Source organism: Micromys minutus (assembly GCF_963924665.1).
Source record: "Micromys minutus genome assembly, chromosome: 9".
Lineage (NCBI taxonomy): Eukaryota > Metazoa > Chordata > Mammalia > Rodentia > Muridae > Micromys > Micromys minutus.
This window is the reverse complement of record NC_137978.1, coordinates 55,191,041-55,203,609: the sequence shown is the minus strand read 5'-3', so window position 1 is coordinate 55,203,609 and position 12,569 is coordinate 55,191,041. Positions and strand designations below refer to the sequence as shown.

Sequence of the window (12,569 nt, the reverse complement as noted above, 5' to 3'; positions counted from 1 at the left end):
AAGAAGAGGAGGAGGAGGAAGAGGAAAGGAGGAGGAGCAGAGATCTTACTGTTATCTTGGAGGGTCATCGTGTGAGCTACTGTGTGTCACCTCTCAGGATAGGAGTCCCTCGATCAGCAGGACAGACAGTTAAATAGGACATGTGGCTTCCCTCTCAGTCCCCATCCTTCACCTTCTCAGACCTTCATCAATGCCTCAGAAGATGCCACTGCTCTTGGGGACATGTCTGCCTCATCTCCAGATATACAAAGGATGACTGAGCCCTTGGAGGCGTAGAGGGCAGTAGACAAGGTTGTAGCTCTTCAATGGGGAGGCCCCAGACAAGCTTCTGAGCCTCTTGTCCCCGGTGCCCCTGCTCCTTAAATGAGCAGCGTTGGGGACGGCACCTCCTTCAGGCTCACATCGGAGAGCAGGCTCAGCTGTACAGAGCATGAGGTGCTCAGCACGCCCAGGGCAGGAGCTCCGAGCCAGCCTGGCCATAGCACTCACCTGCCTTCGCCAGGGTGGCAGGACAGTTGTGACCCATCTGAGAGAGGCCGATGGGTGTGGACAGTGCAGAGATTTGGCTGCTGCTCTGAGTCTATAGGCTCTGTCTCCCTAGAGAAAGTCACCAGTGTAATGCTGTCCAGGGAACACAGAATGCTCCTAGCACTTATGGGCTGGGTCCCTGATGCCAGTCTGGTCCATGAGGCTATCCATCAGCCACTTGCTAAGAGAAGAGCTTGAGACAAACTCCCATGGGAGGCATGGGTTTCTGAACCTGTCTCCTGTGGCCTACATCCTGGGGACTATAGGGCAGACCTGATGTCTTTAACTTATCAGAAACTTAAGTGAATCAGTGAGAGACCTGGTGATGTTGGCTTATGACGTCCACCAGCGCCTTGTGCCAGGAATCTGGGAGAGGAGCTGCCTCTCTTCCCAGCAAGGCTGGTGCATTCTGGGAGATGCTCTTTCTTCTGGAATCACGCGGGTTGTTTCTTCCCTGGACTGCTTCATCTCTTAACTTTGACGCCATCACAGGAACTTCAACATCTCAAGACACTAGGGGTGCTGGCTGGGGTTTAAAAAAAAAATCACAACTTATTGGATGAAGTATACTTTAACCCCAGCTCTGTACTGGCTGTGTGGCTTTGGAAAAGCAGCTTTGCTTCTCTGAACCTGAGCGTCTTTCTTCATAAAACCAAACAGGAAACTATCAGATGGTTGCTATAGTTTATGTATCTTTTGGGTGTGATTTTTGAAGGTTCTTGTGTTAGAAGCTGGTTACCCAATGGCAGTCTTGAGGCCACTGGGTCCCTAGAGATGCCTGGGGTCTATAAGCCAGTCTTTGGGAAAGGACTTGAGTTCAGTTAGTTGCTGGGAACAGGAGAGGTCATGGTTTCACACTATAGACCAGGCTGATCTGGAACTCACAGTGATCCTCCTGGCTCAGCTTCCCAAGTGCTTGGGTACCAGGCAAGCATCTTGCTGTCAGTCACAATGAATTTCACCCCATTAGCGATTCTCTGATCTTTCAGATGGGTTATGAACAAATGTCACATGCCTGTCCGTCTCCTGAACTGCACCACACAGAATGGGCCCAGGAATGATTTAAAGCAAACTCATCAAGGTGAAAAACAAAACAAAACAGAAATAATTCATTTGCCTGTCACTCTGTTTTCATGATGACACACTGCAGAACCTGTCCGCCTAGCCCGGGGAGTAGCCTCGGGGACTCAGCCTTATGGGAACCAGTGGCTCGGGACACAGGGTTAGCTGACACACCAGATTTGATTGGGAATCTTGACCCAACTGTTTACTAGTTGTGTGATCCAGGACAGAGATGACGGGGTGTTGGGACTCATCCCATCTCCAGGTGGCCGGAGTTTCTGGGTGAGTGCCTTCCGGTCCCTGATTCGGACTCACACAGAGCTGGTAATGCCATGCTGTTTCTAAGATCACCTATCTCTCTCTCACTGTCCACTCCCAGGCTTTGTGGTGCCCACGTCGCCGGCCTCTGGCACCCCAGCCCTCCTACCCTCTCTCTCTTCCCTGTTTTCCTAGATGTCTAATCACAGAGATCTCCCTGGCTATAGAAATAGGCATCCAAATACCTTTGGGCCTCAGTCCAAAATTCTCTGCCGGGCAGGACCCCAAAAAGAGCTACAACTCAGAGTTTTCCTGTCACCCCGACAAGGTGACAGTGGGCCTCGGTGACAAAAGCAACTCCGGACTGAACTTGGCAGGTCCCGCTGGAACTCCTCAGTGATGTCGATGCAGCAGAGGCCATGTCCCCAGGGCAAAATCCCTTTCCCAATCATGCAGCTTGGCAGACAGTAGGTAATGCTGAGGCATGGCCAGCAGTCTCTGAGGCAAGGCGAGCCCTCACATTGGTCTGGCGAGCCATCTTCCCAGTAAAGCTGAGGGTGGCACCAGGAGTCCAAGGCTTGAGCTCACTTCCCAGTCCCTAACCTGCAGAACAGCCCAGCATGGCTCAGAGGACCAGCTTGGGCTCTCTGCCCTGCAGCAGCCGAGAAGTCTGTTTGCAGGGTTTGTGGTTTTGAATTCTCAGTTCGGGGAAATGGGATGTGGCAGCGGCTGTCAACCTGTGCGTCCCCCTTGGGGATGGCATCTCAGACATCCTGCATATCAGATATTTATATTACAATCCACAACAGTGGCAGTATGACATTTGTGAAGTAGCGACGAAATAACTCCGTGGCTGGGGGTCACTACAGCCCAAGGAACCGTGTTAAAGGGTCGCAGCGTTAGGGAGGTGAAAGAACCGCTGGGACCACTGAGTCAGTCGCCAGTCCTTACTGTCTGTTTTGTTTCACTGGTGGTCTTGAAGTTGCAGTCTGTGGAAATTGGGTCCGGCTGAGAATGAACAGCCGTGACTCACCCTGGCCTGCGCCAGGCAGAGGGAGCACTCTGATATTTGAGCCGAGACTTCCTCCCCCCAGTATGGCTAGGCTGACCTCTCCTGGGGAGGACCAGAGAGCTGGGCATCTGCAACCTCAGACCTGCCATGGAGTGATAGGATGGAATCACCTTTGTTCTCATTAGCATCCGAGAACAAGATACGGGTACCCCATGACTCCTGAGTGAGATCTTAGGAATCCTTTCCTGTCAGTATCTGCCTGGGCCTGGACTTTCCCTTGTTGATGAAGATATGGGCTCAACATGGGAATTCATTTGCCCAGCCTACGGGCATTTCTTAAGGGCCTGCTGCATTCCTGCCACAGAGTGCCGGGAGTCAGGCAGACAAAAGCAGCCTTTCTGGGATTTGAGGCTCGGATCCGGGCTCTCACGTGAGAGTGGCCTGTCTTTCTCCTCTTGGGCATTGGCCTTTATGCCTCATGGTTTTGCTGGGGGTGCTTGTCTGTCCATCAAACAGTGACCTGGATGTGTTTCCATTTTCTTCTTTGGGGTTGTGGTGGGCACGGAGAAGACCATGGAAGGGTTGGGGACCAGTGTGGACTGTCCTCACTCTACTGCCCAGGGTAGTTCTCTCTCTCTCTCTCTGTGTGTGTGTGTGTGTGTGTGTGTGTGTGTGTGTGTGTGTGTGTGTGTGAGTGTGTCTGTCTGTCTGTCTGTCTGTCTGTCTGTCTGTGTGGTATGTGCACTTGTGTGCAGTTGGGCATGCCTATGTATATGGTGGGATGGCAGAAAAGGGTGTCCTATGTCCTGATCTATTGCTCTCCATCTTATGCCCATAAGAAACGGTCTCTCCTTCGAAACCTGGAGCTAAGCCTGCAGGCAACAAGCCCCAGCGATCCTATGGTCGCCAGCTTCCACAGGCACACACTGCTCTGCCTGGCTTTTTACCCGAGTCCTAGGGATTTGAACTCAGGTCCTAATTGCGCGTACAGCGAGCACTTCGTCGGACGCGCCATCTCCAGAGCCTCCCCTTGACTTTTTCCACTGCCCCTCCATATAGAGGCCCACCTCAAGCTCCCAGCCTCCAAAAAGGTGTCTCACTATGAATCCCTCACAGAACCAAAATGCCCACGGCTGCTTTAGAACTTTGTCTCTTGCTTACACAGGGGGATCCAAAACTGGTGGTTTTAGCGTGGCAGCTGCGCAGGAGTCTGCCCAGAGCCTCCCCAGTAGCCCCGGGTAGGGGACCCCTCTTCCCTCTGCTAACAGAGCATTTTAAAATCCAAGACACAGCGCTATTCCTGTGTCTCCAGGCTGTCTCAGATGTGAATGGTGATGAGCAGGTCCTGCCCTGGGCTCTAGAGAACAGCTTGTCAGAGCCGGATACCCCTATCTGCCCCCACTCCGGATTGCTACTTGTTAAGGACATGCTGAAGGCTTTGTGGCCCAAATCATCTAAGCATAAAATTAGCTTCTGTGTATATTCGGCAAGGGAAAGCAAACTGGAGGCTAAATATATACCACAGGTCCACGAGCAGTCAACAAGCCAGATATAAGACAAACATCAGGCCAGTGGGAACCAGATTTTCTCAGACCGAGGGGCTCATGGGTTGGAGAGCATGGGCTCTGAAGAAGGCAGCCACTGGAGTCCCGGCCCTACTAGGGTGTACTCAGATGGTTCAGTGCTTCCTCGGTTTGCTTAAAAGGCCCTGGGTTCCAGCCCCAGCACCACATAAACCAGATGTGGTGTGATCCCAGCACTTGGGAGGTGGAGACAGGAGGATCAGAAGTTCAAGGTCATCCTGGGGTATACAATAAGTACAAAGTCAGTGTGGGCTACATGAACCCTTGTCTCGAAAAACCAAAACAAGCAGCCTGTATGTCTGACAAGGTGGTCCCCCTGGGCCGACTAGGGCTGTCTCTGTGCTTTGTATACTACAGACACACAGCTTCCACACGCCTGCGCGCAGACAGCACGGAGCATGCACATGTAAACCTGGCGTGTGTGTTCATACACACCCCTGATCATGCATTCGCAGTTATGCAAGTGTACCTGTTCGTACATAGCCATGCATACAGACACGCATACTGTGCCCATGAACACAGCTGTGAATTCTGCATGTAGCCCTTTCACACCAATGAAACTTCCCTTCTTTGAAGCTTCCAGAAGCTCCAGCCCAAGCTAGGACACACACACACACACACACACACACACACACACACACACACACTGCCCATCTCCAGAGCTTGCATGCTTTCCTCCATTTCTTGTCATTCTTTGTCTCTGCTTCCCCAGTGTCCCCTTCCTTCTCCCCTCCCCTCCCCCGCCCCGGCATCTGCAGGGTCTCCCATGGACCTTGCAGGTAGCCAGATACACCAGAAACATTTACTGGGTGGAAAAAGGGAAGGCGAGGACTTCAAGCTGAGAGAGGATGTTGTCCCAGATATTTTTAGAGTCATTTTTTTTTTTTTTTTAACAAAGCGGAGAGTTTCAGATGAAGGCGAAAGTTTAACAAGAAAACATCTCCGCGGCATCGCGTTTCGCCCGATCAGCTGTGCTTTCAGAAAGGTTGGAAGGAATGCAGGGTTGAAAACAAGGCTTGTCCATCACAAGCATCGGCTGGGCAATCCTGCTCAGCAGTTTCCTCCCCACCCTCTGAATGTATGCTGGGCAGACTGGGGCCCTGCCCTCTCCTCCTCCATGACCTCCAAATCTTTCCAAAACTACAGCCTCCTCTAGGTTCCCGAGCTCACTGAGGGTTCCCACGGGTCTTTGAGTGGCTTCATCGGAAGAGGGTTGTTTGGTGGTTTGCATTAGTTTGGGGTTCTCCCGGACATGGAAGATGAGGAATGGGAAGACATCTGCCTCCTTCAGGATGTGGGGAGATGGGGCTGAGGCAACGCTTTTCTTCCTGAGCTGCCTTACGGCCTCCGTTCATGTCACTGGACGTGAGCACACACGACTCAGTTGAGACTCTTGCTGTGTGGAGAGCCGAGAGGACAAGCAGGGGACCACTGGAAGACAGGCCCATCCCCAGTAGCTAGTGGAGCATACTGGAATACCTGGAAAGGGGGGTGGGTAACCTGGTAACTGGGGGGTACTTGGAAAGGGTGTGCAAACTAAGGTGGTAAGGCCACATGGCCAAGGAGGCAATGCTCATGGTTCTAAGAGAAGGGATTTTTCCACTCCATGACAGTTAATAGGGAGCCAGTGAGGGTAATATACCAATCCCAGCAGGCTAACTGGATAGGATTCATTACTGCTGCATCCTGCCCCTACCCCTCCAGGTGACCCCCCCCCAGGTGACTGGGATATGACTGACTCTAGCCCAGCAATGACATCTCTGTCTCTCACACTTGTCCCCCACGAGGGCTGAGAGCAGACCACACTTCATTAAACCTCACTGCATGTTGCAGCTGCTCTGAGCACTGATCTCACTGGCTTCCTGCAGGGACAGATCTGGTGGTTTTCCCTTCTAGCACAGGGGTGGTGGCTGGAACATCTGGAATGTATTAGAGGTAAGGCCAGGGCGGAGGCTGGTGGCTCAGCCCTGCCTGGTACCTCCTTCACAGAGAACCTCCCCAAGAGAGAGCTGATCCCCTCTCATCCCCTCTCTTCCTCAGAGCGCTCATCTGCTCCGTTTATCCCGGACACCTGGCATTTGAAGAGAGCCTTCGACTGAGAGTCTGCGGATGGTTTCTCACTGTGACAGCGGAGAGTTCCTTTGCTGCGTGGAAGGACTGTCTTGACACTGCTGCTTTGTCACGTACTCTCTCTCTCTCTCTTTGAGCCGGGGTCTCGCTCAAAGAGATTCCGCTGTCATGATGGCCCAGTCCAAGGCCAACGGCTCACACTACGCACTGACGGCCATCGGCCTGGGGATGCTGGTCCTTGGGGTCATCATGGCCATGTGGAACCTGGTTCCTGGTTTCAGCCCTGCGGATAAGCCAACGGCTCAGGGCAACAAGACGGAGGGAGGTGGTGGCATCCTCAAGAGCAAGACTTTTTCAGTGGCCTACGTGCTGGTCGGGGCTGGCGTGATGCTGCTGTTACTATCCATCTGCCTGAGCATCCGGGACAAGAGGAAGCTGCGGCAGAGCGAGGAGCTGGCCAGAATTCAGCAGCAGGCAGGAACCGTGCCCCCCTCCCAAGAAGAAGACAGGTGAGATCCAAGTGACCTCTCCCTCCAGCCTAGGGTAGGGACACACTTGCACGTAGGATCACCGAGAGAGTTCATTACTCCACGAGTCTGTGTTTCTACTCTCCCCCGGGAAGGTGCCTCATATCATTTTCACAACTACCCTGTGCTTACTAGATGCAGGCTTCCCAAATCCGGTAGCTTAGGTGGATCATAAGGGTGTAGCACAGAAACTAGTGGGGGCTAGGGTCCCAGGGCTCTAGGCTGTTTGTCTCTCTGTCCCAGATGCTGAGTGTGTCTACTTGAATTTAAAAGGTCAAGTCACAATATTTCCCCTTGGCCAAAAATATAACGAACGTATTTAAGTGATAGACACTAGATAGGGCATATGTAATAAAGGTTGGCATCTCTCTTAAGGTGCATTTCTGTTGCTGCGATCAAAGCACTCTGACAAATGCAGCTTAAGGGAGAGAGGATTTATTTAGCTCACAATGGCAGGTCTATCATTTTGGGAGAGTCAAGAAGGCAGGACCCCCACCGTCAAGAACTGAGAGCAATGAGTTAATGTGCACAGAGAGTCCTGCACTCAGCTCTGGGTCTCCTTTCCAGCCAGTCACGGATGCTACCACCCATGTTCAGGGTGTACCTTTCCACCTCCACTGGTCAGCACCACACCCTGCACACACAGATGCAGGCGTTCTCAGAGGCAAGCGATTCTAAATCAGTGGTTCTCAGCTTGTAGATCGCTACCCCTTTGGCAAAACTCCATTTTCAAAAGTATTTATATTGCGATTCATAACAGCAGCAAAATTACAGGTATGAAGTAGCAATGGGAACCATCTTATGGTGGTGTGGGGGAGGGGGTCACCATAACATGAGGAACCGTGCTGAAGGGTTGTAGCGTTAGGAAGGTTGAGAACCACTGCTCCAGCTGGTATCAAACTGACAAGCTTAGGCAGTCAGCACATCTGTAGTACATGTTCTTCTCAAATACACAGTCAGCTTAAAGATGGAAGGTTTGTTCTGTCTCTCATTGTTGACTCATGGATGGGAAGGTGCGGCAGCAGGAGCCTGGGGTGGGTGGTTACATCCTGTGGGAACTCAGAAAGCAGAGAGAGATGAATGCTGGTGTTCAGGTCTCTGCCTTCTTCCCCTGCTTCATCCGGACCCAGCCCATAAATGGTATTTCCCTCATTTGAGTCAGGTGGGTTAAAACTCTCTGGAAATAGCCTTGGCCCCCACATGCATGGCTTTGGACTCGATGGGGCCACAGGGAATGACCATGTGACAACCACAGGTAAATCTGGGACTGAGTGGGTCATGCACAGTTCAGATGGCGAGGCACCAGGCAACAGTCAGGAAACTCACCATGTTAGGGGGTCTCTGTGAGGGAGCAGCCTGAGGCTGCAGTCGGTACTTTCTGCTCCTACTGGTCGACCCTAGACCAGGAAGAAGGCCTTGCCTTTTGACATGGCCCTATTTATGTAAATGATGCACATTGACTCGGGGCTTTACCTACTCCCAGAAACCCTCACAGACATCCCAGAGATGTGTCTCCTAGGTGTGCCATGGACATTATGGGGCCAGCAAAGTGGTTCTGTGGGTAAAAGGGCCTGCTGCCAATCTCGGGAACCCACATGAAGCTTGTCCCTCACCTCCATATGTGTGCCATGACAGCACTTGGGAGAACATGTACATATAAATGACAGGTAGATAAAAGACGGCTCCCCCGGCCATGCTGGCCTGTGTCCTTTAATGCAGAGCAACCCCCACAACCCCGAGTATGAGGCATTATGGCGGCACTGCCTTTAGGAAGGCTCCAGCACGTGAGACACTGTGCGTGGGCTCAAGGGGAACAGTGGCAGACAGACAGGGTACCACGACACACTGCGTGATTACCTCTGGGTTGCAAGATCAGAGTTTTGGTTTTGTTTTAAGGAATGCAGGTGGTGGGATTTTCAAAGTTTGTATTTTCTTCCTTTAGATGTCATATATAGCAAGGGGAGAGGGTGCTTTATGTCAGAAACATGGGTCTTGTTTTTTTCCTTTCTTTCTCCCTCCTTTCCCCCTCCCCCTTTCTCCCTCCCTCTTTTTCTTTCTTTTATCCCTTTTCCCTTTTCCCTAACCCTAACCCTTTCCCCCTCCCTTCTCCCTTCCTTTTCCTCTCTTCCTTCCCCCTCCCCTCCCCCTCTCCCCCTCCCCCTTTCTCTCTGACACTATCTATGTAACCATGACTAGCCTGGAACTTGCTATGCTGACTAGGATGGCCTCCAACTCACAGAGATCCACCTGCTTTTTCCTCTCCAATGTTAGGATTAAACCATGCCCTGGTCTCATTTTCTGACCCTGAAAATACACATGCAGACTAGGGATGTACCACAGTGGTAGAGCACTTGTCTTCCTTGGGTGATGTCCTTACCCATCTCCACCACCAAAAAGAGAAGAGGGAAAAAAAGACAATATTTGCTATTTTACTATTAGTCCAAAGAAATAGAGCCAGCTACCTGCTGCTGAATGACAGGGACACATTCTGAGGCATGTGGGGTCAGTGACTTTGTGTGAACTGAGATATTTACGGTGTCGCGGGGTCACATAGCTCATGTACCAGCCCCCCCTCCCGTGTGCTGTCCCCTACGGAGCCAACTGTGACAGCATAAAGGCACGTGGCTGTATATGTGATTAAGAAGAGGAGAATCTGGAGGATGTGGCTCAGGTGGTAGAGTGCTTACCTAACATGCCATAGGTCCTGGGTTTAACCCCAGCACCCCATACACTAGTGGTGCACACCTACAATGCCAGTATTCTTTGAGGCAAGAAGCCCAAAGGTCAAGGTCATCCTCTACTACATAGGGAGCTCAAAGCTAACTTGGGCCACTTGAAACCTTGTCTCCAAAAGAGAGTGAGAACGGCCTAGTATGAAGAATTAGACCATGAGTTTATGGATGTCAGGGACTCTCATCCCGTCTGCGAGTGGAAGCCAGGGAGGCTTCCCACAGGTGTCATTCAGCCTTAGCTCAAGAACCTGGCATTTAGGGGAACTCTTGGGGATCACAGCTAGTTCAGGGGATGAAGAGACTGAGCTGCCCCAGTCCCATAGTGAGTCAGAGTGAAGGCAGAAATCCTCCCAGACACCTTTGTTCTGCTGAGGTCTGCAACAGTCTCGATGACCCAGAGACCTGGGGGAGAGAGCATCTTTTGGGATTCAGCTGAGACCTCGGGGAAGGTCTGCCATTCTGTGGTCATCACGCAGAATTAACCAGCATACACACGTAGTCTAGAAAACATGAGACGTAACAGAAAAGAGGAGAATCAGTTACCCACAATCCCCATCCCTGCTGCCACGTGAATAGGGGTGTACCTTGAAAGTGGGACCGTTCAAAGGTAAAGACCAGTGTGAGGGAGAAATTATCACTCGGATGTTCCTTCTCTACTTGGGGACACCCATTTCTCTTAACATTCACAGCTGTTTCAAGTACTGAAAATTTGGTCAAAGGACCCACCCAGCTGGGCGTTGAGATAAATATTCCGCCTGGTATGTTATGAAATATGAAAAGATTGCTGCCAAATTCACACCCAAACAACTGTGTGTAGTTGAAGTTCAGTAGGGCCTTTGCCTCCTGCCCTTCCATCCCCTAAATCTGTGACCAAGTAGCTTGATCTATGTGCTGAGTGCATTTGTCAATACTGACAAAGACCACGTAAGGAAAGAAGGGTTGACTTGGGCTCAGAGTTGATGGCATAGCCTATCCTACCTGGGAAGAGAGATGTGGGAGCAGAGACAGATGCTGGTACCAAGCTCAGTTTACCCTTTTGATTCAGTCTAGGTCCTCAGCACATGTGATGGTGCCACCCACATTCAGAATGGGTCTTTCCACCTCCATGAACCCAATCTAGAAACCTCTCATGGTCAGGCTCAAAGGTTTCCCTCTTAGGTGCTTCTAGATCCTGTTAAGTTGGCAATCACATTAACCATCACAACCTTGATGTATTTGTTTTCCCATCTGTAAAATGAGCATGATGAAAGCCCTTACTTATTGTGCCTTTGGCAATGGAAAGTTGGTTCTTTGGTATCTTACTGGTTCCTCTATGCTAAAACACTTCCCGATTAATTCTAGAGCCAGCGTGTGGTTTTGCAGAGTTGGTGTGTGTGTGAACCTAGTGTCCAAATGTAACCCTGAGCCCACCTTTTGTGAACGTCCAGTGACTTGAGCATGTGCTGACACTCTGTTTATCATTCCACAGCCAGGAGGAGGAGGAGGAGGCCTCCTCTCGGTACTATGTACCGAGCTACGAGGAAGTGATGAACACAGGCTACCCGGAGAGCAGGGGACAGGAGCAGAACCCAAGGCTGAGCATCTCTCTCCCCTCCTATGAATCGTTAACTGGGCTGGATGAGGCCACCCCCACAAGCACCAGGGCAGAGACAGAGACCAGCCCAGGGCATGCTCCGGAAAGGCAAAACTCCAAGCTGGCCAAACGCCTGAAGCCACTCAAAGTTCGAAGGATTAAATCCGAAAAGCTTCACCTCAAAGACTTCAGGATCACCCTCCCAGACAAGAACATTCCCCCTCCCTCAATCGAGCCTTTGACGCCTCCGCCTCAGTATGATGAGGTCGAGGCAAAGGCCCCCGACGCTCGGCCACCCGACTGAAAGACTCTCTGCATACTCCCTCCTCTCTCACCCTCCACACCAACAGACTTCGCCAAAGCCACTTCAGCCCCACTGAGGAGGTCAAGGCACACTTAGCCACTGTGATGGAGATTCTGGGTAGAGGGAGTTCACTAAGAACCTTCACAGAGCCTCACAGAGTGGGGGCATCAGGATGCTGGGAGTTTGTGATGCTCTGAACCACAGCAAGGCGTGTGGCCTTGGCATCCTCTCCATCTTCTTTTCCCACTTGGGATCATTGCCCACACACTCCTCTCCTGAGCTGGGACAGGATCCCTAGTGACACGTTTGGACCAAGGTTGTCTCCCTTTGCTTCCACCACCGTTGCTGTGTTTCAAGAGGAAACAAAGTTTTTCTTCTTGCTCTCTTCACTGGAGTTTTGAAGCAGTGGAGAACATGGCTCAGCCTTGGCCAAAAGGATCTAGGACTGTTTTGTGAATAAAATGATGGCCGTGTGGGGGTTGAGTCATGGAGGGGGTTCCCTAGAGGCTCCTGGTGCTGCTGGTTCTTTGAGGGTCCAAGGCCTGATGATCTCCAGCTCGGGACACAGAAGACAATTGTCTGATTCTGTACCCTGGTCTGCTGTGGGCAGTGAAGGGCGGGAGAGGAAGAGGCTGCTCCAAGCCTTCTCAACCACCATGCAACTGGGCATTTTATAATAAAGTGTTTTATATGTAGCACACCTGACCTCTGAGTCCTTTTCTGCAGGGGTGGTAACAATGACAGCTCGTCACCATGAACACCTAATTCACAGGGGAGCTGTGTTCTAAGAACCAGCTGTGTCACCCCATATCACCTCTACCCATGCTTGGTTTTCTCGTTATTCTGTGGGTTAGCTCGTGGGCTTGGGTTAGCTGAAGCACCCCATATTGCAACACTAACAAGAAACTCTGAGCTCAGAC

General features: G+C 51.5%; 1 protein-coding gene across 1 annotated transcript in view; it reads left to right on the top strand.

Annotated features, from left to right (window-relative positions):
- Positions 1-12,164, top strand: part of TMEM51 (transmembrane protein 51) — a 48,370-nt gene extending 36,206 nt beyond the window's left edge. The window contains exons 2-3 of the mRNA XM_080920973.1: positions 6,484-7,022; positions 11,241-12,164. Coding sequence (XP_080777099.1) covers positions 6,682-7,022; positions 11,241-11,649 — 750 coding nt within the window. The 5' untranslated portion in view covers positions 6,484-6,681 and the 3' untranslated portion in view covers positions 11,650-12,164. The remainder of the gene's footprint in view (positions 1-6,483; positions 7,023-11,240) is intronic.
- The last annotated feature ends 405 nt before the right edge of the window (positions 12,165-12,569 follow it).